Source organism: Eriocheir sinensis, chromosome 44, assembly GCF_024679095.1.
Source record: "Eriocheir sinensis breed Jianghai 21 chromosome 44, ASM2467909v1, whole genome shotgun sequence".
Lineage (NCBI taxonomy): Eukaryota > Metazoa > Arthropoda > Malacostraca > Decapoda > Varunidae > Eriocheir > Eriocheir sinensis.
Genome location: NC_066552.1, coordinates 9,811,624 through 9,822,588, shown reverse-complemented (window position 1 = coordinate 9,822,588; position 10,965 = coordinate 9,811,624). Strand labels below are relative to the sequence as shown.

Sequence of the window (10,965 nt, the reverse complement as noted above, 5' to 3'; positions counted from 1 at the left end):
GAAATGAAATTGGAGGAGATATTTTTGGCTAGATGCCAGAAGTCTCTGGAAGAATTAGAGAAAGCAAGATGTTGACATTTTCTATGGATGAAGGAGTTTTTGGTAAGTCGGATAATAGATCTGGCACGATTCCGGGCGGAAACGTACAGATCATAGTTAGTGGGAGTTCGAAGGTTCTGGACCCTTTTGTGAGCTGCCTCTCTATCTTTGATAGCACGAGAACAAACGTGATTAAACCAAGGCTTTTTAGCATGGGGAGTAGAGAAAGTACGTGGAATGTATGCCTCCATTCCAGAGACAATCACCTCTGTGATGCGCTGGGCACACACAGAGGGGTCTCTCTCCTGGAAGCAGTAATCATTCCACGGGACATCGGATCTGTATTCGGAGGAGGTACCTCTCCACCTCTCCCCCCAGGACACCCTGGCCCTTTTGGACACTCCTTTAACCCTGAGCAGGAGCAGTGAGGGCCTTTTTTTTTTTTTTTTTTTTTTTTTCCTTTGCGCCCTTGAGCTGTCTCCTTAGCTGTAAAAAAAAAAAAAAAAAAAGTACATCCTCAGTTCGTCCCACCGAGCTGAAGCAAAATACCATAAGCATCGCCTCTTCGGTGGGTCCAGAGGATGTACAAGAGCGATAGGACAGGATACAGAAATAAGATTGTGATCGGAGGAGCCCAACGGAGAAAACAGTTTGACAGAATAAGTAGAAGGGTTAGAGGTAAGGAAGAGGTCTAGTATGTTGGGTCTGTCTCCAAGACGGTCGGGAATACGTGCAGGGTGCTGAACCAACTGCTCTAGATCGTTGAGGAGAGCAAAATTGAAGGCTTGTTCACCAGGCTGGTCAGTGAAAGAGGATGAAAGCCAAAGCTGGTGGTGAACATTGAAATCTCCCAAGACGGAGATTTCAGCAAAGGGAGAGTGGGTCAAGATGTGCTCCACTTTAGAGTTCAAATAGTCAAAGAATTTTACATAGTTAGTAGAGTTAGGTGAGAGATAAACAGCACAGATGTATTTGGTAAGGGAATAACAATGAAGTCTTAGCCAGATGGTGGAAAATTCAGAAGAGTCAAGGTCGTGGGCACGAGAGCAAGTGATGTCGTTGCGCACGTAGACGCAACATCCAGCTTTGGATTGAAATTTAGGATAGAGATAGTAGGAGGGAACAGAGTAGAGATTGCTGTCAGTAGCCTCAGAAACCTGTGTTTCGGTGAGGAAGAGAAGGTGAGGTTTAGAGGAGGAGAGATGGTGTTCCACAGAATGAAAATTAGAACGAAGACCGCGAATGTTGCAGAAATTGAGAAGAAAAAGGCTCGAGGAGTTATCAAGACACCTCTCAGGTCGGCAGCCAGAAGGGGAGTCCTCCCTGGGGGAATTTGTGGTCCCCCTCCCAGGCGGGGACTCCGAGGCTTGGTTGTTGAACGCCATTTTGAATTTTGAATTTTGGGAAAAGGTGTGTGTGTTGTGTGAATGTAGTGTGGTGTTGATAGAAGAGGATCTGTCTTTAGAGAGCATGCTGAACTACTCTCTGGTGTTGATGAGACAATAGGGAAACGGTTAGTGAGGTAATGGGAAGGGTCTTTGGAGGGCTTCAGCACCCTCCTCACTTCCCATATATACCTCACCGGGAGTGGCTTGCGCCCGTTCGGTAGGTGTCTTCCTACCTACTCCAGCTCATCATCATTATTCTTACAATTAAATGAGGTATTTGAATATTTTATTATTAGTAAAATTATTATTATTATTATTATTATTATTATTATTAGTAGTAGTAGTAGTAGTAGTAGTAGTAGTAGTAGTAGTAGTAGTAGTAGTAGTAGTAGTAGTAGTAGTAGTAGTAGTAGTAGTAGTAATTGTTGTAGTAGTAGTAGTAGTAGTAGTAGTAGTAGTAGTAGTAGTACTACTACTACTACTACTACTACTACTACTACTACTACTACTACTATTCACTATCATTATTCTTACTATTATATGAGGTATTTGAATTTTTTTGGCAGTCATAAAACTCGCAAATGCGGCCCTCAGCTCTTCTGTGTGGCACATTATTACGTATGTAAGCAAAAACTCAGACTATAAATAAACTCTTTTTGCGGAGCTCTTTCCTTTTAGGATACAGATGACCTGAACTGTCACTCTTTGAGGTTTGGGACGTACGAGTCACTTTTTTGTTATTTATCAAAGATTCAGCCGCGAACTCGAGCGCAGGCTGGCACTGAGGGATGCTGGTGTTGGGAACGAAATACTTCGCGTTGATTGGATGAGACAGCGGCAAATAACACTAATAAACTATATTAATAAACTCTCAGACCGGTGATCCGCCCTGATTGGCTGGTGGGCGGCCGTCTTGTCCTACAATCACAAACTCTTATTAATGATTTGAAAGGGTGATTACGAACGCCATCGGCTGAGGTGAAGCTCAATCACAACATTCATTCTTGCATCGCGCTGGCGACCTGCCGTCACCAACCTCTACTCATCATCATCATCACCATCTTCATCATCATCACTATCACCATCGCTCCCAAGGTGAATGCAGCGCACACCATCAATTTGTTACCTGAAGGGTCATTAACAAGAGACTCATTCCTTCCGTGCAACTTGATGACTTGTGACTCATATAGAATCTGTCGAGGTCTCGTTGCCGGCGTTATTGAGGCGTCGTGACCCACAGAGAACAAGTTGTCAGTAAATTTACTTCATTGCAAATATTTTATAACCTTTCTTATTACCATGTGATACGCGCATATGACCTTTTTTTTGGGGGGGGGGGCTATTCCTGTCATTATTTAAACAGACAAACTGAACCCTACGACAAGTTCCATACATGATAAATGAATTAATACAATTTTTCTGAGGTTCCTGTGACCCATGCGTCTGTTCTCAGTCGTCCATCATGAATTATCGTCGACAGTGTCAGGGCGGCGGCGGCAGTGTTTCTTGGACCCGTCACAGTCGTCGCGAGGGGTCCATAACTCTCCCTGACACTCCGGTATCTCCTGAGGCCAAGACCCACACCTTCCTGCCTTGCCTCTCCCTTACTCCATCTCCCGTCCCATTCCCCGCTGTGCCCCCCTAGCTAACGCCGCATCGTTTCATCACCACTGACTTATGCGAAACTGCTGCTATATTTAAAACACTCGTGTTGCCTTACGATCCAGGACACACATGTTGGTGTCCATTTTTAATCTGAAACTATCACTACGCTCGGTTATTAATCTTCTCAGGTCGTGTAATATGACAGTCCGCCCCAGTTCTGGCAGCCACACAACCCCAACCCCGGCCCACAAAAGCTCCGCTATAAATACAAACGACGAATGTCCCACTCACGAATAACAGGTGAGAGGCCAGTCGTCCAGCACGGCCCACGACGGCAGCAGCCACAGGGAGGAGCTCGAATAGAGTCGTCTGTCTGTCTGCCCCGTGGTGTATACTTGGTTCAACATTCGCCTCAGGCAAGTTATTTGAAAGCCGTGACAGGACTGCCATTTATCAGTGACGTGATCAACGTGTCATTGTATTTCATTGTTTATCGGCCGACACGGTGGAGAGGAGATGACAGGTTGGACTGGGCACGGTGAAATTAAACTGACAAAGAGGATAAGATTGTGCAGATTACATTACGATGAACCGATCAGCTATTTCAGTTATTTTAATACAAGTGCTGAGTTTATCACAAGTTTTTTGTACTTTCTGAGTGTTGCGATGCATGTCTACGGACATTCATGGACATTAACAAAGGGATTCTTTTTTCTTTATGGATGTACCAACTTCTTTTCTATTAAGATGAACACCTTATACTTTTTGTAATATTTTTTTTTCAAAAGTGAAATCATGAACAGATACATCGACGATCAAAGGACAGAAAAGAACACAGATGAACAAACATAAAAAGATGAAAAAGCATAAAAGAACATACGGATAGACAACGTGGAGCGGATATAAATATGAACTAATGCACATATTTTAGACAAAATAGCGACAAAATATAATATAGTTTTTTTTTCCAGATAACTCAGCTTCCTCATCTCCAAAATGTGTGACGAAGACGCCACTGCGCTGGTCTGCGACAACGGCTCCGGCCTCTGCAAGGCTGGCTTCGCCGGCGACGACGCTCCTAGGGCCGTGTTCCCTTCCATCGTCGGCCGCCCTCGTCACCAGGGTGTGATGGTCGGCATGGGTCAGAAGGACGCCTACGTCGGGGACGAGGCCCAGAGCAAGCGAGGTATCCTGACTCTCAAGTACCCCATCGAGCACGGCATCATCACCAACTGGGACGACATGGAGAAGATTTGGCACCACACCTTCTACAACGAGCTCCGCGTCGCCCCTGAGGAGTCTCCAACACTACTGACGGAAGCACCTCTCAACCCCAAGGCCAACCGTGAGAAGATGACCCAGATCATGTTTGAGACATTCAGCTGCCCCGCCATGTACGTGGCCATCCAGGCCGTGCTGTCCCTGTACGCCTCAGGCCGTACCACTGGTATCGTGCTGGACTCTGGCGACGGTGTATCACACACTGTCCCCATCTATGAAGGTTATGCTCTCCCACACGCCATCATGCGTCTTGACTTGGCTGGTCGTGACCTGACTGACTACCTCATGAAAATTCTGACAGAGCGTGGGTATTCTTTCACAACCACTGCTGAACGTGAAATCGTTCGTGATATCAAGGAGAAACTTTGCTATGTCGCTCTTGACTTTGAGAACGAAATGGCACAAGCTGCTGCTTCGACTTCCCTGGACAAGTCCTACGAGCTCCCCGACGGTCAGGTCATCACCATCGGCAACGAGCGTTTCCGTGCACCCGAGGCTCTCTTTCAGCCTTCCTTCCTGGGCATGGAGTCTGTGGGTGTCCACGAGACGGTGCACACGTCCATCATGAGGTGCGACATTGATATCAGGAAGGACTTGTTCGCCAACACCGTCATGTCTGGTGGCACCACCATGTACCCTGGTATTGCTGACCGTATGCAGAAGGAAATCACGTCCCTGGCTCCCTCGACTATCAAGATCAAGATCATTGCTCCTCCTGAGCGCAAATACTCCGTTTGGATCGGTGGTTCCATCCTGGCCTCTCTCTCCACCTTCCAGGCCATGTGGGTGACGAAGGAAGAATACGATGAATCTGGTCCCGGAATTGTCCATCGCAAATGTTTCTAAATGAGTTCACATCATCACATATCATCTAACTGAAAAACTCAAAGTTAACCACATATTGTTGTTAACTTGATGTTTACTTCTTGTTTATTGTTTTTGTTCACACTCTTCATGTTCGATTTATCAGATGTATGAATAAATAAGAAATCAAAACAAGAATGGCATCTGTTTCTTGCTGAAAGGATACATTGTCAAATTTATTAATTAATACTCTCTCTCTCTCTCTCTCTCTCTCTCTCTCTCTCTCTCTCTCTCTCTCTCTCTCTCTCTCTCTCTCTCTCTCTCTCTCTCTCTCTCTCTCCACACACACCGCTCCGGTAGCAAGGTGGTAAAGCTCAGGGCTGCTAGGCTTCGCGGCCTGGCAGGCGGAGGTTCGAGCCCCGCTCAGGACGGGATTGTTCCACTGACTAGGAGCGGTTAGTCCTCCCTTGAGCAAAGGGAATGGGGTGTGTGGTATGTGAAGGTCCCAGCTGTACCCAGAGATCGACTAATTAGCCTTGCTCTAATCGGGATGGTACCCTATTGCTGGCGATGAATAGTCCAGTTCGTGATCAGGCCGTGGATGAATTACACACACACACACACACACACACACACACACACACACACACACGAACTTAATCCCAATTATTGTTGATTAGCTGCATAATAAATCTTTACACTGCTTTCAACATATTTTGCTTGCATACAGACCGACACTCAGGATATTTACAATAAACGTAAATTAACGGGTGGGCGGTGGCTCAATGGTTAGCGTGCGGGTGGGGCATCCAGAGACCTGGGTTCGCGTCCCGCCCGCCGCCACAAGCTGGGATTTTTCAGTCATCGCCGAGTGACCTAAGACTACCCACATGCTGTCCTGAAGACCACCTATTAACCCGGACTCTAGAGTCTCTCCCTAAATAGAGGATCAAAGATGAGCTCCGGGGGACAGCATGAGCCAAGCAAGATGGTGCCACTTTAAACACTTTCCTAGGCCATAACGGAATGGGGCCGATCATCAGGACCCACCAAGAAAGCCAACCGGCGCCATAGGCAGAACATAAGAAAAAATAATTGTTTTTTTGCAAGGTGAATAAATAAATCAGTTTGAAGAAGAAAAACAGAGTTGACCAACTTGTAAATTTGACCAACATTTACCATGATTTGCCAAAAAAAAATTAGATATGACCATTTTGCAAATATTTATCATTCTCCAAATAAAAGCTATATTCCAAAAACCTCTCTATGAGTGTGTGTGTGTGTGTGTGTGTGTGTGTGTGTGTGTGTGTGTGTGTGTGTGTGTGTGTGTGTGTGTGTGTGTGTGTGTGTGTGTGTGTGTGTGTGTGTGTGTGTGTGTGTGTACATAATTAAAATGGGGTTATATAGGGAAACACTGTAAACAACACCATGGTTCATCTTTCCATGTATTTCAACAATTTTACTTGGATAATTACTCACACTTATGTGGTAATTCCTTACCCTTGTAAATAACGCATGCATTCAGTCTCTCATTCTATAAAGCGCAGATAAATAGATTTAACAGACTTGTTACAGCCCAATGTGGGAGAAATTTGACTCATTATGTATTAAAGAGAGGAGAGTGAGAACAGAATATTTCTCAATAAAAGAAATAAACGGTGGGAGTCAGATGTAAAGTAAAAAAAATAGAATAGTATAATTTAGAAGCATTTGCGATGAACTATGCCTGGGCCGGACTCATCGTACTCTTCCTTGGTGATCCACATGGATTGGAAAGTGGAGAGAGAGGCCAAAATGGAGCCACCGATCCAGACGGAGTACTTGCGCTCAGGAGGAGCAATGATCTTGATCTTGATGGTCGAAGGCGCCAAAGTAGTGATTTCCTTCTGCATGCGATCAGCAATACCAGGGTACATGGTGGTGCCGCCAGACATAACGGTGTTAGCGTAAAGGTCTTTCCTGATATCCACATCACACTTCATGATGCACTGGTACACGGTCTCATGAACACCAGACGATTCCATGCCAAGGAAGGAAGGCTGGTAAAGTGCCTCGGGACAACGGAACCTCTCATTGCCAATTGTAATTACTTGACCATCGGGAAGTTCGTAAGATTTTTCAATGGCTGTCGAGGCAGCTGCCTGAGCCATCTCTCCTTCAAAATCCAAAGCTACATAGCATAGTTTTTCTTTTATGTCACGAACGATCTCACGTTCTGCGGTAGTGGTGAAGGAGTAGCCTCGCTCAGTTAGAATTCTCATGAGGTAGTCAGTCAGGTCGCGCCCAGCCAGGTCAAGACGCATAATGGCGTGTGGGAGAGCATAACCTTCATAGATGGGCACAGTGTGGGTGACGCCGTCGCCAGAGTCCAGCACGATACCAGTGGTACGGCCAGAGGCGTACAGGGACAGCACAGCCTGAATGGCCACGTACATGGCAGGAGTACTGAAAGTCTCGAACATAATCTGGGTCATTTTTTCACGGTTGGCCTTGGGGTTGAGGGGAGCCTCAGTGAGGAGGACTGGAGACTCCTCAGGGGCAATGCGGAGTTCATTGTAGAAAGTGTGGTGCCAGATCTTCTCCATGTCGTCCCAGTTGGTGATGATGCCGTGCTCGATGGGATACTTGAGAGTCAGGATACCTCGCTTGCTCTGGGCCTCGTCGCCGACGTAGGCGTCCTTCTGACCCATGCCCACCATCACACCCTGGTGACGAGGGCGGCCGACGATGGAAGGGAACACAGCCCTAGGAGCGTCGTCACCGGCGAAGCCAGCCTTGCAGAGGCCGGAGCCGTTGTCGCAGACTAGAGCGGTAGCGTCGTCGTCACACATGGCACTTGATGATTAACGCACCTCCTGTAAATTTATACACAAGATGTAACGCACAATCATGGTAAAGGTGTCAGTCCTGACGACGCCTTACTTATCTTTACATTTTGAAAATAAATATTATAACCCCACTTGCATTTACTTACTAATGTTTGATAAAACTGTTTTTTTCTCCCACTCCTGACCTTCATATCAGGAGAAATCACAAAGAGAGCGTGTGTCTGCTTTCTTGCATCACCAGACTCATATGGTAAAAAAAAAAAAAAAGTATTTACTGCCATTTGTGTTTATTTGATTTAATTATACTTATCTTCACATTAAGTAAACTTTCATTGATAGAATGCTGGCAGACATGATGAGGAAGTTTGGCATTGTCCAGAACTATTAGGATCTTATCTGCGCATCTATCATCTACCAGGTCACTAACACACAGGAATGCTTTGTTGTCAAAATTGCCAAATGGTGTTGTTTGGAATATTTCCAAAGCAAAAGTATTTCCCATAACGTGGTTTGAGATTCTTCCCATTCACACTAGTGGTTAGCGTGGCTAGCTACGAATCCGCGGGTCCGGGTTCGAATCCCGTCCCGAGAAGTCGGTGTGGAGTTGACCCAGCTGATCATCCTCCCATTCGGGCTGGTCGATAAATGGATACCTGGGGATATCTAGGGGAGGTAAACTGTGGTAACCCGGATGTCCCACTGGCCCTGTGTCCCGGAGTAATGGGTTCTTCCCACCACAGACTCATGGGCCAATGCGGCGATCACCTCTGTCACTCGCAGCTATAGCACATTCCTCTAACTTTACCTTTTTACCACATATGGTTAAACTGTGTTAAGTTCTTGAATCCCCCGTTTGTGTACAACTTCAATCTATTTTCATATATCCCCAGTAAAAGTAAAAGATATAATATGAGTATATCTAATTTACTTCTTAAGAAAAGAAAGGACACCTTTACGGCAGGTGACTCCGTGAAGTTTTACACGCAAGATCCGTACAATTATCCATCAAAAGTGTAAGAATTGTGTATACTTATAAATACTATCTTGGCTCATAAAATAAACACTTCATTCTACATTCACAGTTACTTGACTCTCTCAAAATGTTTCCAGAATGGATGGCGTAACAAAAAAAAAATGTCCTGAATGTCTGCCATTTCTCTTGACAGGTTTTATAAGGTGCAAGGCCAAAAGTAGTGGGGCGTGAAGTCTCGAGGTTACCTGAACCAGTGGCCGACGAGAGCTCCTGTGAGAGACTGGTAGGAGAATGTGTGCGTCCTCAGAAGTAACATCAATGATTACGGGTTCTATATATACACACTAACGCCTTACATGCCGGGAAGGTGGGTGTATGGGCGGGGTACGTGGTTAGGCAGGTAGGGGAGGCACATTGAGTTGACTTGTGGGTCTGCGCCCTGCACGCTGCTGTGGCGGCGTGACTCATCCACGCCCCGCAATCAAGCAGGGTAGGTGCCAGGTCATGTCTTCGCCTTATCAGTACCAACAATGCTGACAGACTCACTCATTTCAGTCTCCTTCAATTTGTTAGAGCGCCATTAAATGTACAACTCAGCAATCATTTAAGTTTATTAATCAAACAATAAAATCATATGCAGATAAATATTTAATAAGCCATCAATAAAGAGGATTTTCTTATTACCGGTTTATGCGATGTGACAAACTTTATCTACATGACTAAATAGTTACACCCAATAGTAGTTTAACTTGGTTTATTGAATTAAAAATGCAAAATTTCGCAAAGCACACATTAATGTGTGTATATGTGCTAAGGTAGATAGAAACTACATCAAGTAATGAATAAAGTATTATTATAAATATTCAACCAGCCATGGATGGTGTCACGTCGAGGTCACTGATAAACACTTGAACATAAGTATTTCGAGAGGCAAGTACCATCACTCAGATGAGCCAAGAGGCATTAGCACGCGATAACACGACAGCCATGCCTTTACCTGCCATTTACTTTGAATATATTGAAGTGTACCTCTTATAGCCACGAACCGTTCGCTACAATTACTTATGATTACTTTTACAAATGTATGTCCTAAAATGACATCCTCTTTGACCCTCTGCATCTTTTTTTTATTTTTTTATTGCACTAATAATGATTTCTATGAGTAGAGTTTGCTCTACTAAAAAAAAAAATCCGTTCTTGTATATCATTTTGACTTCCGTTTATCAGGTCGTCGCTTGGTGACATGGTATTTGTACTCCGTGGAGCAGTGGTTAGCGCGCCTAGCCACGAATCCACGGGTCAGAACTCGAATCCAGGCCCGGGCAATCGGCGTGTAGCTCACTCAGCTGTTCATCCTCCCTTTAGGGCTGGTGGATAAATGAATATCTCGAGAAACCTCAGGAAGGCACACCGGTAACCCGGATGTCACACTGGCCCTGTGTCCCATGGTAATGAGTTCTTCCTACCACAGGCTCAAGGGTCAATGCGACGGAGATGAGAACCGGGGCTACGCGCAACTATAGCGTATGCTCCCACCTTTACCTTTACTACCAGTGCTCAGCTCAAAACCTTGAATATTTAATCCATTTTTATTAGCGTGGTAACAATCAATCAAATATCAATCAGTGGATAAAAAGAAAATTCATCTAGCCACAAATAATCGTTTCTTACCAACACTAACCTCCGAGTAAGGTCTTTCTACACTTTTTCATCAACCTTCGATGTGACTTCCAGTTTTCATATATATATATATATATATATATATATATATATATATATATATATATATATATATATATATATATATATATATATATATATATATATATATATATATATATATATATATACTCTTTGTTGCTTCCCATTACATCAATATTTTCTTTCAACAATTTCCTCTTTTCATTACCGGAATTGCATTCCATACTGAGCAACTCTGCTACTATTTTCAGTTTTCTCCCTCTTTTCATCAGTTGCTACCCTAAGACCGTATTAAAACTTCCTCCCCCTTGTGTCCCTCCTCACAATCTCTACATTCCGACGTGCC

At 44.6% G+C, this 10,965-nt stretch overlaps 2 protein-coding genes across 2 annotated transcripts; one reads left to right on the top strand and one right to left on the bottom strand.

The window, feature by feature from the left end:
- Positions 1-3,286: 3,286 nt before the first annotated feature.
- On the top strand, positions 3,287-5,748 carry LOC126980442 (actin, muscle-like). The gene is made up of 2 exons (XM_050830356.1): positions 3,287-3,448; positions 4,004-5,748. The coding sequence occupies exon 2, from the start codon at positions 4,029-4,031 to the stop codon at positions 5,157-5,159; it is 1,131 nt and encodes a 376-aa protein (XP_050686313.1). The 5' UTR covers positions 3,287-3,448; positions 4,004-4,028; the 3' UTR covers positions 5,160-5,748.
- A 798-nt stretch (positions 5,749-6,546) lies between these two features.
- LOC126980438 (actin, muscle-like) lies at positions 6,547-9,331 on the bottom strand. Its single transcript, XM_050830353.1, has 2 exons — positions 9,164-9,331; positions 6,547-7,972 (listed from the first exon to the last, which is right to left on the bottom strand). Exon 2 carries the CDS (start codon positions 7,946-7,948, stop codon positions 6,818-6,820), a length of 1,131 nt encoding a protein of 376 aa, XP_050686310.1. The 5' UTR covers positions 7,949-7,972; positions 9,164-9,331; the 3' UTR covers positions 6,547-6,817.
- Between the last annotated feature and the right edge of the window lie 1,634 nt (positions 9,332-10,965).